The 17186-nt window shown below is 38.9% G+C and overlaps 6 protein-coding genes and 1 non-coding gene across 7 annotated transcripts; 5 read left to right on the forward strand and 2 right to left on the reverse strand.

Annotated features, from left to right (window-relative positions):
• Nucleotides 1–512: 512 nt before the first annotated feature.
• On the forward strand, nucleotides 513–2550 carry ips1 (mitochondrial GIDA family tRNA uridine 5-carboxymethylaminomethyl modification enzyme Ips1; the record flags this gene model as incomplete). Its single annotated transcript, XM_056180074.1, has 2 exons — nucleotides 513–2317; nucleotides 2358–2550. 2 exons carry the CDS (start codon nucleotides 513–515, stop codon nucleotides 2548–2550), a joined length of 1998 nt encoding a protein of 665 aa, XP_056036801.1.
• A 150-nt stretch (nucleotides 2551–2700) lies between these two features.
• On the reverse strand, nucleotides 2701–5642 carry kap109 (karyopherin/importin beta family nuclear export signal receptor Kap109; the record flags this gene model as incomplete). The annotated part of the gene is made up of 2 exons (XM_056180075.1): nucleotides 2701–5540; nucleotides 5585–5642. The coding sequence occupies 2 exons, from the start codon at nucleotides 5640–5642 to the stop codon at nucleotides 2701–2703; spliced, it is 2898 nt and encodes a 965-aa protein (XP_056037148.1).
• A 1124-nt stretch (nucleotides 5643–6766) lies between these two features.
• Nucleotides 6767–9442, forward strand: sol1 (SWI/SNF complex subunit Sol1; the record flags this gene model as incomplete). The annotated part of the gene is made up of 1 exon (XM_056180076.1): nucleotides 6767–9442. The coding sequence occupies one exon, from the start codon at nucleotides 6767–6769 to the stop codon at nucleotides 9440–9442; it is 2676 nt and encodes an 891-aa protein (XP_056036803.1).
• A 271-nt stretch (nucleotides 9443–9713) lies between these two features.
• On the reverse strand, nucleotides 9714–9820 carry snoU14. Its single transcript, XR_008803671.1, has one exon. It is a non-coding gene; the product is annotated as a small nucleolar RNA U14 (small nucleolar RNA).
• A 1567-nt stretch (nucleotides 9821–11387) lies between these two features.
• On the forward strand, nucleotides 11388–12605 carry ldb1 (LIM domain binding protein, transcription coregulator; the record flags this gene model as incomplete). The annotated part of the gene is made up of 1 exon (XM_056180077.1): nucleotides 11388–12605. One exon carries the CDS (start codon nucleotides 11388–11390, stop codon nucleotides 12603–12605), a length of 1218 nt encoding a protein of 405 aa, XP_056036804.1.
• Nucleotides 12606–13327: 722 nt separating this feature from the next.
• sqs1 (R3H and G-patch domain protein Sqs1) lies at nucleotides 13328–15262 on the forward strand (the record flags this gene model as incomplete). The annotated part of the gene is made up of 1 exon (XM_056180078.1): nucleotides 13328–15262. One exon carries the CDS (start codon nucleotides 13328–13330, stop codon nucleotides 15260–15262), a length of 1935 nt encoding a protein of 644 aa, XP_056036805.1.
• An 877-nt stretch (nucleotides 15263–16139) lies between these two features.
• On the forward strand, nucleotides 16140–17078 carry wsc1 (plasma membrane-associated serine-rich cell wall sensor Wsc1; the record flags this gene model as incomplete). Its single annotated transcript, XM_056180079.1, has 1 exon — nucleotides 16140–17078. The coding sequence occupies one exon, from the start codon at nucleotides 16140–16142 to the stop codon at nucleotides 17076–17078; it is 939 nt and encodes a 312-aa protein (XP_056036806.1).
• Between the last annotated feature and the right edge of the window lie 108 nt (nucleotides 17079–17186).

Here is a 17186-nt window from a genome sequence, read left to right on the forward strand (position 1 = left end):
ACGAGTTGGTTAATGAGCCGAGTTTTCTGACAATTAATGAGGCAGCAATAAATTATCTATGAGTTTTGCTTTTGTGAGTACTTTGATGTTATGCATATAACATTACGGCCTCTGACTTTCCTTGATGGTACGTACTGGGTACTTTCGGTCAAAGTTTTCTCAACTGTTTTCTGGTTGCAATTCAGAATATAATAATAGAAGAGAACACTAAAGTAGCTTCTTAGGAACTTGCGCTATTTTATGAATGCTATAATAGATTTTTTGGTTTATATCCAACTTCGGCTACAATTCCATATTCAACAATGCTGATTACTATCCATCCACACATTTTATAAATGTGTTCAAAATAAGCTATTTCTGCATCGCAAGAGTTTTTGATTAGTGCATCACCACTATAAGGATAACAAGTATTTCATTCTACCACCATATAACAAAAAATTTATTAACACTTTGGTTTATTGTTCAATTTTGGGTTTGTTCTTGGAAAAACATGGATATCGAATAAACATTGCATGATGTTTTATAAAACTATTTTACATACTTCAAGAAGAAGGTTTAGCACCAATTTGGTGACAAATAAAGGACATGTCGTGGTAATTGGAGGAGGCCACGCTGGAGTTGAAGCTGCTGCTGCCTCTGCAAGGCTAGGAGCGCCTACAATTCTTTTGACAAGGTCAGGCAATGATATTGGGCAAATGAGTTGTAATCCTGCTTTTGGGGGAATTGGAAAGGGCACGTTGATGCGTGAAATTGATGCTCTTGGAGGTGTTGTTAGTGCTGTTTGTGATGATTCTGCTATTCAATTTCACGTGCTAAACCGATCGAAAGGAGCAGCGGTATGGAGCCCGAGGGCTCAAATGGATCGTTCAATCTTTAAGTCAAATATGCAGAAGCGAATGAGTAATTATCGACCAAATCTCCACATTCTAGAAGGTAGTGCTGTTGATATTAGTACGAAGGCAGACGCTTCTGGTAACCTATCTTGTTCTTCCGTCAAACTCGCTGATGGTACAGAAATCGAAGCGAATGGCGTTGTTATTACAACTGGAACGTTCTTAGGTGCTAACATTAACGTTGGAAGTAAGCAAACACCAGCGGGCAGGCTTGGTGAAGCTCCTTCCTTTCCTCTCAGTGATTGTCTACGGCGTCTAGGTTTTCAGATGGGACGCCTGAAAACAGGAACACCACCGCGTATACATCCTAAAACAGTTGACGTTGAGAATCTCTCAGAGCAACTAGGTGATGGAGTACCTGAAGCGTTTAGTTTTCGTAACTTGAATGACAACTTTCTTCCAAAATTACCACAACGCTCGTGTTATAAAACTCATACAACAGAGCAAACGCACATGCGCATCCGCGATAATCTGTCATTAGCCCCTCATATGCTTGCACATGATATCCATTCCCCCCGTTATTGTCCTTCTTTAGAAGCTAAGGTAACTCGCTTTCCTGAAAAATCAAGACATATAGTGTGGTTAGAGCCAGAAGGTTTAAGCCCTGATTCTTTTTGGTATCCAAATGGGCTAAGTAACTCAATGCCTGAAGAAGTGCAAAAAATGATAATTAGAACTGTACCAGGGCTTGAAAACGCTGAACTAGTTCGCCCAGCGTATGGTGTGATGTACGATTATGTTGATCCTCGTCAACTCCATCCTACACTTGAAACAAAAAACATTCGTAAACTTTTCACAGCCGGCCAACTTAATGGTACTACTGGATACGAAGAGGCTGCCGCACAAGGTATCATAGCTGGCATAAATGCCGGTTTGGCCGCTTTAGGTAAAGGACCCATCACAATACCTAGAAATGCTGCATTACTTGGAGTAATGATTGATGACTTGATAACCAAAGGTGTCAAGGAACCATATCGAGTTTTTACGTCTCGAAGTGAATATCGACTTACTACGAGAGCTGACAATGCTGATTTAAGGCTGATGCCCCTGACGAAATCTCTTGAATTACTTGATGACAGCAGTCAATGGGAAAACTTTTCGACTACTAAAAGTTCAATGGACGCCGTAATTAGTGATTTAAAAAACAAAATTCTGAGTTCTCAACAATGGGCCAAACTTGGACTTTCGGTGCCCCATGATGGAAAGTATCGAAGTGCCTGGCAATTATTATCATTCACGAATTTAAATGCAGTGGATATTGCGCTCACGCTTCCTTCAGCAAAAGAACTTCCTCGAAGGATACTTGAAAGAGTAATTATTGAAGGAAGATATGCATTTTACATTGGTCGGCAAGCATCACAAAATAAGTTGCTTTACTATCGAGATGAATCCACAGTTATTCCTCCAAGTTTTGATTATGAAAAGTAAGTTTTTCATTCTTTGTTACACTAACAAGTAAACCAGGTTGCAATCTGTTTCCGCAGAAGAATTAATGTTATTAAAAACAATTCGACCCGCTACCATCGGACAGTTGAAGCGAATTCCAGGTATCAAACCAAGTACAATCATTTATATGCTTCGTCACGCCACTCACAATCCTAAAAAAGAAACCTGGATGCAAGAAGTTTTTAAGCCTATGTATGACTTTCATTCTTAATCATACGTTTACGTTCTCTTTGTAAGCTGCCTAACTATACGTACCCGATCAAATTAGAACGGATAACTAAAATAAAACACAAAATTTTATTACCTTAAATATTTTTTCCTTGACTAAAGACCCGTTCTTTTCTAATTCATATAAAGAGTTTTAAATAACATAACCGTACGACTGTAAAACGCTTTGGCCATCACCAGGTAAGTGCATGCTTATAATTTGGGACACTCGATTGGCATAACGTTTATTAGCAGCGTTCATCTCTGTAGCAGCATAGTGTTTAAGATCAGCTATTTGAGCAAATGGGTCCACACGTTTGCCACCACTAGTTGCCAGTCTTGAAAAGGAAGCTTGGAACATCACCGAGTCAGCGTCAATCTCGTCTACCATAAGATCTTCGTCAGCCTCGGTTTGAGTTTGTTCGATTGGAAGTTCGAATAACTTCAATAGCGATGATAGGATGGGAATGAATAGGCGTTCATATGGAGAGTTATTTGATACTAAAAGATCACTAGTGAGCAAGCGCACCATACCTATTGCGGTGATCTTCCTATCCAAAGGAAGAGATAGTTTTTGGGTTTGAGGTAAAATAATTGAAGACATAACTTGTCCAAACACTCCGGTTTGTACGGAATCCACGCCATGAATTAAATTATCTGGTCCGCATGAACCTGTAGTAGAAGCCGCCAAAAAGAAGAAGAACACGGTACAACGTAATGAAAACCGTTCAGTACGTGAATTTTTAAGACGGCTCAATAATAAGAAAAAGATATGATTTATGTAAGGAGCAAGGATGTTAGCATCGAAAACGGAGAACACCCGATCTAGTAAATCAAAACCAAAATGATCATTTATTTTAGAGGAAATCAACTTCCTATAAATACCCAAAACAGGTTCCACAAAGTTATTTGAAATAAATATTTGAGGACCACGAGTAATCATTGCTTGCAAAAGCCTTACTAAAGCAGGAATGTTTCCCTTGGAATCCCAAAGGGCCGGAGATAAGCAAGGTTGTATCATATTCACCACAAAATCAGGCAGAGGTTCAGACCCACTTGCTTCAATCAATTGGGACAAAAGTTGTAAAACATAAGGAACAAATTCAGTCACATCCATTATCAAGACATTCTGGAAAACAGGAAGCAAGGCAGATTCTAATTGCGAAACGGTTTGCGGTCCCGTTTTTGATAAACTTCGAATAAATGCACCAAGTGCCTCAAACAAGTAGTGATTGAATTTTGGGTTAGAAGGGTTTTTGCATACTTCAGTTGTTATTTTAGTTAAATGAGTTAAAGCAAGTTCAGCAAATGGCACAATGCGCTCTTGAGACATGATAATAATCCGCATAATAGCCTTCATCAAGTAATCGTTTTCAGCAAGCTTTTGTGGAGTAACACCACTCTCGATAATGAAAAATAGCTGGCCTAATACCGGATGGATAATGGGTTCTATAAGAAGGCTAGTAAAAATGTGTACGTGATCATGGCGGAGCGTAAGCAATAGATCAATGGCAATTGAAGCATAAGTGTAAACAACAAAATTCGGCAATTTCAAGAAATCGGCGATAATAGGTAAGATGTCGACAAGTTGCTGAGATTGCAATTGGTTTCTAAAAGTAAATATAAACTTGATATCTTCAGCCAGTACCATAGGATGAACGCTCCCAACAGGTTGAATTAGATCAGGTCTGATGTTGCTTTCAAAAAAACTAACAACATCAACCATGAGATTTGTTGAAGTAACTCCCAACCTCGACGATTGACCTTTAATTGCAATAGCCGCAAACAATTGTAAAGCAGCATACTTTTTGTTCCAATCTGATGTAGGATTTAAAGAGGATTGTTGAAGACTAGCATTTATATGGGTAGTAATAACTGTGGTAATTAGTTGATCGAAGTGATCTAATAATCCCCGAACCAGTACGATGGCAGACCGAGAACGAGAATCACTATTGGATCCTTCTAAATCACGACGAACATATTCAAGGGGATCATCCTCAAACAGCTCTTCGTCAGATTCACGCAGGCAGATATTTGGGAGAATGACGAGTTCGATAAATTGTTGGAGGATAGGTTCTTGTCGGAAGAACTCTGCATGTCTACGAATTCGAATAACTGAAGTTAAGAAAGCCATAGCTTTTCCTACCAACACATCATATTTCTCCTCTTGGGTAAGATTTGTAAGTAGCGTCCAAGTCATATTTACAAAGTCGGTTAAATTGGTAAACACTTCTTCGTATCGAAGGGTATAAAGTTCAGCGATTTCACAAATACTGGCCTTTACCTTAATTAAGACATTGTTATCATCATCTTCCAAAGCAGGATTAGAGTAGATAAAGTAATTGAGAAAAGTAGTCATAAACTCTGTTATATGATCTTCAAAAAACTCCGGAATATCCTGACAATTTAAATCATAAAAAAGTTTGCATTGTAGTAAAATAACCTGAAACAAGGTGTTTAGAGAAGCGACATTCTGGGGTCCACTTGCCAAGAGAGCATTGGTTTGCTTGAAGAGAGCAAGAAAGGGTTCACAAAAACGATCCAACACATATTTGATCTCCAAAAACAACGCATCACTTCGAAACAGAGGACGCCAACGCTTAAATATGGCGTGAGCCGTAGAAAGCACAGAAATATTTACATTCAAGTCTACTGGAGAGAGTCGGGATATCAAATCAGGCAAAAGAGAATCCCAGCGATCAGGGAAATCGAAATTGGCAATATAGCCTACAACTTCTCCTAATTGTACCTGAATATTGGCAGGGCTCTTAATCATGAGATTGATAATTTCGCGCTTGACGAGTTCGGCCACTTCGTCGTTAATGCGAACAGTAGCATCCTCTTCAGCATCCCAGTATCTTTTAATGTAATTCTTAAAATACAAAGAAGCAGCAAGTTTGATGCTAGGGTCGGAGTTTTCATCTGCAACAATGCTTAATAACTGGAGAGCAAAGCTTCCATCTTGAACTTCCCATGATTTTAAAGCTTCCTCGGCTGTATTCAACGTCAGTTTATTTCCATTATATTTCAATACTTACCAGACCTGGAGGTGGCAGGATTTAGAGTACCTGCAAGAAGAGCTGGAATCCCGTCCATGATATACGTGAAGGGGTTGTTGTGGTTGAAGGAAGGATGAAGAACATGGGTACTATATAAGGAAAATCAATACTAAATTGCATTTCATGGAATAGGAGCTGTTTTATTTATTTCTTTGGTATTTTTGAATTAAATCTGGATGAATAAAAGTTACGAGTCGAATATACGAAGGGAAAAGGATCGGTTTCTCTCGTCATGGGCTTTCTTCACTTTATGAGATTAGCTTATATATGTCTACTTTTATTAAAGAAAACTGTTTACACGTATAGAAGAGTAAGAGAATCCCGCGCAAGCATCAACATGCATAGGAGAAAGAGAAAATAGATATTGGTTCATCCATAGGAAATTCGATTTCCCATGACTTTATTACAATAAATATAAATCCTTTATACTTCAGATTTTCCTAGCTTGAAACAAATGTCAAAAAAGTTTCGTTTGTTTACACGAAAAGCAGACGTATAGTCATCTTTCAGCATATTGTAAAAAAAATAAAAATAAACATACATAAAAAAATAAACTGATACAGAAAAATGGCTGCAATAGTAGTTAATGCCCAGGAGGTTTGAAAGCATTTTTCTATTCTTTTGTTTACAAATAAGAAACTATCGATAATGTGAACAAAATTCCAGTTTCATGTGTTTCAGCTTAGCTACGTATTGTTCGAAACTGTTTCTACGTAAATTAATTCTAGATAGTCATGTAGCACCGGTTTTCTTCTTGGTTTATTTGACAAATGGAAGTACTTAACGTTAAAGAGTATTTCTTTTTACCAAAAAGGACTCTCCCAGTATAAAAAATATAGTGTTTTTATAATATGAATTGAATTACAAAATCTTCTTGATTTATCTGACTTTTCGTTCTTTTTATTTTATTACTATTTTTTCTAATTTTCTGTAAACAACAACAAAGAATCATTTTATTTACATTTTTTTTTATGAAGTTCGTAAAGGGGTATAAGCAGCTACGAAGCCTTGAATAAAATATAATAGTGTGACTTAGCGCCACTCTTTATTTACTTACAATCCAACTTACAATAGTTAACTACATATTTTTGGGCAGTGTATTATTACAAAAAGTCGCCTTCTATTGTCATTGTAAAAGGACGTTGGAAACTATGAACTATAATGTTTGACGGAGGATATGCTCAAAAAATGAACTTTAGCGGTTCTGACTCGGGAACAACAAGAACACCGGACTTGTATGGACAAGGCAATAGCGGCCAGTTTCCCTCCTATCCCTCTAATAATTACCAGCTCTCATCATCGTCTAGACCGCAAATGGAAGGAAATCCAGGATATTCTGAGATGATGTTGCAAACGCGCCCGCCAGCGACAACACAGGGATTTCCATACGGCTCTTCAGGTACAACTGAAGGGGTACCTTCGGTACCATCCATACACATGGGAGAAACTAACCAGTTTACTTCTGCTCCTATGGCTTCTGCTGGTATGAAGCATGCGTCGCCGTCTATGCCACCTATGGCTTCATCCATTCAGCAGCAACAACATCAACAAATGTTACAAAGGCAACTTTATCTAAAAAGTCAAATGGAATCAGCAAATACTACGTTTGAACCCTCTTCTCAAAACAACCCTGAGTACCCCCCAAACACATTTCCTAACCAAAGTATGGGTGCCTCATCCTCCAGATCTCCTTCGATGGCGCCTGGTGTGCCTAACAATTCCAGTCCTCCAAACAGAAATAGCAACTCAAATCCTTCAGATGTTGCTGAAAATTACAACAAATTTATGGTCAGTTTATTAAGTTTTATGGCGAAGCGTGGAACTCCGTTGAAGAATTATCCATCAATTGATGGATCTCCTATAAATCTTATGATGCTTTATGCTCTCGTTATGCGCACAGGTGGCTCTAGGCGAGTAACAAGCTTAAAATTATGGCCCAAAGTTGCTGCTTCTCTTGGAATCACTAATCCAAAAACAGTTCCCCTCTTGTATCAGCAATATAACAATTGCCTTCTTCCCTATGAAGAAGCATGGGCCCGTGCCCACCAACAAAAGCTTCGGTTAGAAAATCAAAATCAAACTCAAAATGAAAACCAAACTTCTTATTCGGAAGACCCAAGAATACTCACCTCTAGACAAGCATCCGTGCCGAAGATGGCATCCCACGTACAAATACCAAATCCTAAAAGTGAAACACCGTCTCTGAATGTACCTTCATACATGACTGCTAACTATAAACCGTCACCCTCTCCTACTGCTGTACCCCAACGAAGCGGCTCAATCCCACTTAACCCTTCTGGTAATGAAAAAAGCAAACCTTTTGCCTCCAATGTTTCGACACCCTTACCATCCGTATCCAACCGACCTCCTCCAGCCGAACTTAGCGTTGAATCTCGTATTTACAATCCCATAAAAATAGACTTGGCGGGAACAACTGCTGGATTTCCTTTGCATCTTTCTAGCGCTCATCGCATTGATGAGTCCTTAATGCACTTGAAAATGCCATCTATTTCAAACTTAGGCTGCATAAACATTCATGCGCTATCCATGAGTCTCTTATCTACACTTTCTGGTGAAATGACTTACTCCCTCAATGTTTTACTTCTTTTGACGAATGATAGACAAGAAGTGGTGCATCTAGCGAAATGCGAGGAAGTAATTGATGCGTTGGTGGAAGTTGGATGGAACTGCTTGGATATATTGACTGAAAGACTTGCATCGGAATCAAATCAAAACCTTCACAACGAAAGGCCATCTTATAGGCATCTATTGCTAGAATGCATACAAGAGAATAACCTTCAAAAGATTCGGCCAGACAGCGGAGCTGAAGCTTGCCCTACTGATGAAAGAAAAAGTCGTGAATTGACAGAGCAACACTTGCTTGCAGTATGTATAATATTTCGTAACATGTCTCTTGTTGACGAAACTATAATGAACCGTTGTCACGGATCTGAGTTTTTCAGCTTTTTAATGCGATTAATTCGGCTATTGAATCGTGGTGAGTCTTATTTGCTACCGTCCAAGCGTGCCATGTTAGATCTTCATAAAGACGTTTTGCTATTACTTTCACAAGTGTCGCATAATATAGTGTTACCAAACATGGAATCTGCTTTGCAAATATTACATTTTATTTTAGCGTTTTCTCCTATAACGAAGAGATATATCAAGCGAAATGGTTTGGAAACGGAACACTCCCAAAAATTTCCGTTAGACGTTCCTAATTATACCCCTTTCACACACCCCTATGTGGGACCCTCTATAGCTGTGTACGCAAAGTTGTTAGCTCGGGACACTACCAACAAAATCTTTTTTCAGACGGTCTTTGACCGAAATCCTGCTCTTCTAGACCTGACATTTCTCTTCCTTGCCTCCGTTATCCCAAAGTTCAATAGACAGTGTTTAAAGCTTTGCGAAAAGCGTCTACCATTGTTACAGCATGCCTTTTTATGTTTAGAAAACACTGTATCGTTTATACGAGAACCATCCCAGGCGGTGTTTTGGTGTAACATTGGCGATGGTTTTTTTGCTTCTCTCATTCGTTTGTTAATTCTATTATCCGGTCATCCATCTCTTAATCCCGTTTTTCCTCCCGATGTTCCTGCCCGAACGAGCACGAATCCCTTCCGCTATATCATTCAAAATGGGATATTATGTGCAAAGAAGCTCTACCATTTAGCATGCTCGATCAATGCCCCAATTACCTCTTTCCCAAAAGGCGAAACTATTCTAGCGATCCTTCTTGCTCCTACCACCGACCGAACGTTTTTGAAAGACCTATCAACTATATTGGATAAAGACCTTGAGGAACAACTATCTTTTAATAATAACTTTGAATAATTAGTTGCTTCCTATTCATGTTGATCTATTTTTGTTAATATTATTTCCTTCTCTTCATTCGTTGCATTCGCTTCATTTTATCTCTAACTAGTACTTTCATGCTCCTTTATTTCCCCATAAATGAAAATAGTGTTGTGTATACTTCTAAACACACAAATACACAAGCCCTTCTGGTTTAAATAATTATGCTTACGTTTTACTACTGGCATACAACAACAACTTAGTTTATAAAAAAAAGAAAAATTTATTATAAAGAAATCGACAAACAACTAACATCAGACATCCAAAGGAAGGACTATGGCCGTCATTTGCGACAAGATTGGGTTCGATGTCGCTCCGTGAAAACTGCGAATGTTTATTGGAAATTTCATCACCTGTCAGTCTTTGTCGATACTTTTTTCCATCACCCACAACAACTAAGCACATCTAAGACAAACTAAAGCTAACTGACAAAACTTTCATTGTCAAAAACTGGAAAAGAAAAGAACAGAATCCAAAACTCGCTCGTATAGGAGCAGCTACCACGATTTATTCGATCATACACGCTTCTATATCAATACAGGAATACCGATACCTCAAACACTTTACGAGTTTGAAAAGTTTAAAACTTTCATGATCCCATCGCAAAAGCACACCTGAAAAAAGTTAGTAATGGGTTGGCAGTAAAGATCACCAAATGAAAAACGAGAGAATCAGACACCTAAAATACTGGCAAGTATTACCTCTTTCGGGAAAAAAAAATTGAAAGAGGCGTGTTGTATCGTCATAGTCGATAGGACGGGTAAAGAAGACGCATATTAATATCATCAGGCTTTCTCGTTCTTCAATAGGATTGGAATAACTTACCTCTACAGACAAGTTTACCGAGAATCCAAAATTTTAGGTTTTCCAAAAATCACAAAAATTTAATGTTTCAGCTTCACAGCGAAGTTACATCTTAATCAACAGATCGCAATGTTTTATCACTCACAATACGCAGAGCCTCCAAAGTTATCGACACATCCGTCTACGAATTACCGTTTTCACGATACACGATTACGCGTTTCCACGATTAAGACACGTCCACCTACTCCAGCTACGGCTTAGGAATTCCAACCAGCAGCTACTCATACGCATGATCCAGCATTTTCAAGTGCCCAACTGGCAACAACACACTCCCGTCCAAAAAAGGTCCTTACACTCATCAGTCCTCCTTACAAGAACCTTCTCGTAATGAAAACCAAATTCAATGCATCCACAGGACTGTGTTTAGCACAGGACTGTATAATTACCAGTGAAACACTTGAAGCTGCTTAATGAAAAAAGAGGTCCTTTGCTGTCCTTATATAGATTAAAAAACCCTAACCCTGAAAGTTCTGGAAGGAAAAACTGTGGTGAAAACAGTCCTTTGTAGCATCCATTACGTCATTGGGAATTTATCCAGCATGGAAGAGTAGAGCAATGCACCACGCGGAATCGTAAAAGCATGTAACAGACTACAAAAGATAGCTCAGTATAGACTGTAAGGCAATTAAAGCCTTTCCGTATATGGAAATACAGAGATGCAAAAAGGCGACAATGAGAGCGGCCCTCCAACAAACTTCATACTTGTAACAAAGTATTGAACCAACAAATAGCTTTGTCGTATTCGGTTACAGAATTGTCGTTGATACAACCAACTATCCGGCTAATAAAAAAAGAGCCAACAACGAAATAAAATTTAAAACAAATATGCATACTCTATAGTACAACACGAATGTCTGTCAATTTCCCCATTGTTTACCAAAATGAAATAGCGAGTTGCGACAATGCACGGTAGACATTGCCAAAAAAATATCTTCCATCGCGCTATTCCAGCACTCCCAGCATTTTTTACATCGGCGGGACCTCAACTTCACGCTTTGCATAGAGAGCTAGAGCAATTCACTGCTTTAGCAGACAGTTATCGAATCTCTTTATGAAAAGCATGGGCACCAACTATGCATCTATGATGTTTAACAGCGGCTCCAATATTCTTGGCTATGGCGTTCTTAGACTTTTACAGTACAATGAACAATTATCCTGCGGGTGGGAAAACACCATGAAAGAAGACATCGGATACTGGAGGAGATTTGTGCACAATTTCTTTACTGAAAAGGGAACGTTTCGATTTAATTTTGAACCCAACGCACAAAGGACTCGCGAGTCGAAGGAGTTTGAATTGTCGTATGCAGCTTTGCCGAGATTCTTCTATTTAAATTACATGGGAAACATGAGGCGAATGTCGATTGTTTTGGGTGATACGAAAGAATTCGCAATTCCTAATAATGGATATTTTGTCGAGTCCTCAAACGCAAGCCTTGTGTATCAGTTTGCTAATGGTATACAAGTAATCATTTATGGTTGTTTGCGAGCGCACTTCCATCGTGCACCTCTTTTGAAATTGGACTCACTTGAATTCTCCGCTACCAACCATTCCGAGTATCTTCTTCGTGAACTTGTAGAAAATGCTTCTCTCGCCCAGCAGTATCAACAAGAGCGCCGGCCAGAACAGGAAAACACATCGATTTTCCCTTCGCAAGGCAACGAACAAGCTCCGTTTTATCCTCCATATAATTTCGGTGCCAGTGCGCAACTCCCCTCAACGCCGGTGAACGAGTACGGGATTGAACCACGAATCATGCGCTTTTTGGAAATTTCTGAAACTATTTCTGGGATGCGAGATTTAATAGCCTTTACTTTGGCTCAACGTTCAGGTCCGGCAAGTGCCCTCCAAAAGTTCGCTACAGCTTTACAGCAACAACAGCAGATGCAAAAATCTAGTGCTGCAAAGGTAGCTTTTCCGAGTAATCCCTCTGTAAATAATCAAGTTCCTAATAACGCTGAAGCTCCATTTCCCATGGCCCCTTCCGCAGCTGCAACGGGAGGGCCTCCCGAATACCGCGTCCCTAATTACCCATCCAATTATAATTATCACCAGTCCCAACGCGCCATGAGCACTAATTTTGATTCATCTCAATTTGCCAACCATTACCCACATCCAAACCCTCAATCGCCTGCTCCATTAATGAATCCTGCCTACACACAACCTTCTCAGAAAAGGTCCGCTACAATGTCTCCGCTGGGGGAACGCGAAAAGCAGGATGTTGATCCCTCGTTTTACCCCAATGGATCCTTGGGACCTCAGAAGCGAGCTAAAGCTTAGTTGTTTGTCAAAACAGCTTGTCCTTAATATAATGGTTATCCTTGTCACCCGTTTTTGTTACTACTTAAATATGTTTCCTTGCCCGTTGCCTTAATTTATTCTCTCATATCTGCTTAAAGGAGGTTTTTCTGTTGATTTCATGTTTACTTATTATGGTTTCCATTTGACGTTATTTACTGTCTCCCTACCCTTCGTTTACTCTCTTTGTTTCCTCAAAAGTCGTTCTTCTTATTTTATTTTATTTTATTTTTGTCATATTCAGTCATTACTTAGAGACAAGTATTTTCCTATCCTATTCCATATCACATTTCAGTATATTCACTTACAACATATGGAATCGTTCTCCATTTCGAGGAACATTATTAAGTTGCAATAATTAAAAAATCTATTCCCATTTATCTTATTATTTTATTCGTTCGTCAACTGTGTTGGCAATACAATAGTTTCTATTAATATAGTCTAGCTTACAAAAGGGAAAAAGAATTATTTAGAACACGTATAAATAGAAAAAGATGATCTTTATGTCTTTATCGTGGCAAACGGACCTTATTGCCCTCTACTGTGTAAACGCGTAAGCTATGATCTTCATCTTCAGTAAACGTAGTAACCTATCTTTCACCATACACTGACTCACAGTGTAACTAGTGCTTACACTCTTAATATTTCTATTTTTATTTATTATCCTTATAAGAAAAAAATTATAAGCGTAAATCCTTCATTCAATGCAATCGTTCGGCGATTTGGAAGTATTGGACCAACTAGATGATGCTGACTTTTTAAACTCAAGTACCAGGATTCGTCGCTTCAAAGGGTCGAAAAAGAATGCTCATACTTTCCCTCGTAGTAAGGGCACTCGTATTTCACAATGGCCTCGCATGAGGTTTGTTCGTGCAGTGGATATCTTTAATCCTACTGAGGAAGTAAATAGAATGATTGAGGAGGAAAAAAGCAAACGAAACGCTACTTCTGACTTTAGTGGGCTTGAGTACAAGAGTAAGGCTTCTGAAGAGGAGCATCCTTACGTACAAAAAACTCCTGGCGTTCATCAAGACGTTGTTTTGTTCAAGCCTATACGCAATAACATTATCTCACGTGAAGACAAGGAACCTTCACATGCTCAAAAGAATATTCATGAAGATGCTACTGTGTACAAGCCCGTAACTGTAACTGAAAAACAATCGGAAGAGAAGCATACCCCTCGTATAGCTTTGGACTCTCCTCGGTCCCACAAACCACATAAAGCTAAAGGTTTACAGAAAGAGAACATGGATGGAAAAAACAAAAAAGCACATAAAAATTCCGATAAACGTTTTGGTAGAGAAAAACCGTATATTCTTTCAGATACTGAGGACAATCTACCAGACGAGGACAGTACTGATACAGAATTAAAATTCAGCATGAATAAGTTTGCCGACTTGTCTATGCTTTCTGAAACTGATGAAGATGATGAATCCATGGAAGGAGATGAAGACATAGAGAGTACAAATGCGGAATCTACAGATGAAAATGGATCATCCTCTCACGAGAATTCGGATTTGCTTAATGACCAGCATGACCAGGATTATGAATACGATGATGAAGAACTAGCAAACGTCTTGGCTGAAACCGAAAACTTAGAAGATGAAGAAGTAAATGCCTTGCTTGCTAGTGTCTTCAATGACAGTGACGATTCAGAAATCGAAGCTTACCTAAGTGTTGGAGACACTGGCGCAAATGATTTTACACTTTATGATTACGATAGCGAAGAGGAGCCATACCAGAAAGCACCTCCGAAAGCATTATTAAAACCTTCCAAAAAAGACAACAAGAAAAAAGAAAAATCTAAGAAAGTATCTAAAAAAGAAAGGAAAGCCCAAGGGAAACTTGAAAGAAAAGCTGGAAAGTCAATAACAAATCGACTCGCTAGTGCTTATGATGTCGATGAGGATATTGCTCAGGAGTTGGAAATGTACTCTGATCTTCAAGAACAATGGATAAAAGATCATCAAAAGAAAGCGAAGAAGCGTAATGAACGTGAAGAAAAGCGTGCACAGGGGCTTTTAGGGAAAAAATCTAGTAAGAAACTGGCTAAAAAAGCAGCAGCTTCTGACAAAGGTTCGGACCCTGATAGTCCTACTCTATCGAAAGCGGACCACGATTTTATCATGCATGCATACAAGCGGATGCAACAGTTATGTCTTTCAGGAGTGGATGAGGTTTCTCTTCCTGCATGCCGGAAATATGTGCGCCGTTTAGTTCATGAAATAGCTAACCGTCTGAATCTCCGTTCTCAAAGCTATGGTTCTGGCAAGAAACGGTACACGGTTCTTTCGAAGACGCCCCGATTTAATTCCTCAGATATTAATAGCACATCGTTAACGAGGATTCTACATCGTGTGCAACTGTCAGTTGAAAAGCGATCAGGAATTTCCGGTAAACCAGGTAGAAAGCCCAACATTATGCTTGCTTCGAAGCGTACAGTTACCAGTGCTACAAAACTATACGAAGGCCAAGTGGTTGGTGGAGATGCTCCTGAAATCACTCGTGCTAATCCAGGTCGTCGTATGTTAGAGCGACTGGGCTGGTATGCTGGTAAAGGATTAGGACATCCAGAAAATGAAGGCTCTCATGAAAGTTTGCGTGCTATCGTGAAGACCAGTCGCAGTGGTCTAGGTTAAAATCCATTCATTTTGAATTTGATGATGACACCTTTGTTTTTTTATGACGAACATTTCTGACATGAATTATTTAATTTTCTTTTTGATATACTTTTATAGAAGCCTATGCTATCTAAACCTGTTTCTTCCGGGTCTTTTTGTACATATTACGCATTTGTTATAGAGATAACAATGAATAGTTGGGTTTGAAGCGTCTTTAAAATATTTGTTGACTCCTGTATTTGTAAGTTTTTCATCCGGTCTTTACCATTTATGAATCTATTCCTAAATCTTTAAAGAAAAAGAAATAAAGTTGCTCATTGCATTACACTATTTGAAAATACGTTGGTTCGTACGCATCATTAAGTTTTGTTACCGATGAATCAAAATGTAAGATCCGTGCTTTCCACGAAGTCCGTGTGTTTTCCCTTAGCACAGCACAAAAAGGTAGAAGGTGTTTAATCCTGACCTGTTGTTTCTACTCGAAACGCGTATATTTTTTTATTTCAAGGGGTTTCTATTTCAGTGAAGAGTAATTATCTGTGCCTTTTTTATCTTTTGCAATTGGCCATTTAACCCATTTATTGATCAGTCAAGGCTTGACTGCATCTTCTTCGCAATCTTTCGTTCTTTTCGTATTGTCGTTCTTTTTTTTTATGCTTCTAGATATATAGAATCTATTCTTTTCTAGGTTTCTTACACTAATCAACGCATAATTTATATTTGGATACCCGTTCATGCTTGGATAATAACGAGCGTAAATAGATCTTCGTTCTTTTTCTGAATATTCTCATTCTTTCCTTATTCACTTTCTTTTTATAACGGTTTTAGCGTTTTACAGGGACGTTATCTTTCCAAGAAATAAGTCGATTGTCTAGTATTTTGCGGCTGTGGTACTATGAAGTCGTTTTATTACCGATCCCTCGCTTTGCGATTCTTGCAAATCTTTGTACTTTTTAATATAGGTAATCGCCAAGTGTATGCAGATTTGAATACGCAGTTTGGATGTTACCAGGTCGATGAAAGTTTATCCGTCAAAGGTAATTACCAATTCCTCACTCCTCAGTACTGCTATGATCATCTATGTAATGACGATCCTAATGTTGCTTTTGTTGCCGTACGCGAAAAAAATTGCTACTGCGGTAATACACTTACAGCCCAAAAGGTTGATTCTAGCAATTGTAACAAAGTATGCCCTGGTTGGGACCAGTTCAAATGTGGTGGTGACCTCTATTGGTCGGTTTACTTGACCGGTAGCGGTATTTTGCATACGTCGTCTTCTCAGAGTTCCTCTTCTACTTCTTCTACTCATTCATCCTCAAAGACTTCCTCTACGCCGTCTTCCACGACGAGCTCAACGTCAAGTTCTGCACCATCTTCCAAACCTACTTCTTCCTCCCATTCCCCATCTTCTAGCCAGTCATCATCTAGAATCACATCGCCCAGCTCATCATCTTCTCATATGCCAACAACTTTTTCTTCGTCCTATGTGAGATCAGTGACTCCCAGTCCCACAAGCTCATCTTCATCTTCGACGGGTTCACCAAATGGTTCTCAAGGCTCAAAGATGAATAACTCATTGAACACTGGTGCAATTGTTGGTATTGTGATTGGTTGTGTTGCTTTTGCAGTGGTTATCGCTTTATGTATTTGCCTATACTTTTGGTATAGGAAGTTTAAGGCAAGGATGAATGCTAAGGATGATATAACTTTTCCCTCCTACAAGAGTGAACTGGACTCGCGTCTTGATCCTGGCATGCTGAAAAATCGCAACTCCGCCGAATCGTTGGCCGATAGTCAAGATTACTCGAGAAGAATTTTAAGGGTCATGAATTAAAAGAAGAAAATATAATATATGAATCTTTTTACGTCAGCACACTTGGAGACAGCTTTCTATATTTACTCAAATGTTTTATCTACATATTTTCTTCCATATAAAGATAAA

The sequence above is a fragment of the Schizosaccharomyces osmophilus genome, chromosome 1 (assembly GCF_027921745.1).
Source record: "Schizosaccharomyces osmophilus chromosome 1, complete sequence".
Classification (NCBI taxonomy): Eukaryota; Fungi; Ascomycota; class Schizosaccharomycetes; order Schizosaccharomycetales; family Schizosaccharomycetaceae; genus Schizosaccharomyces; species Schizosaccharomyces osmophilus.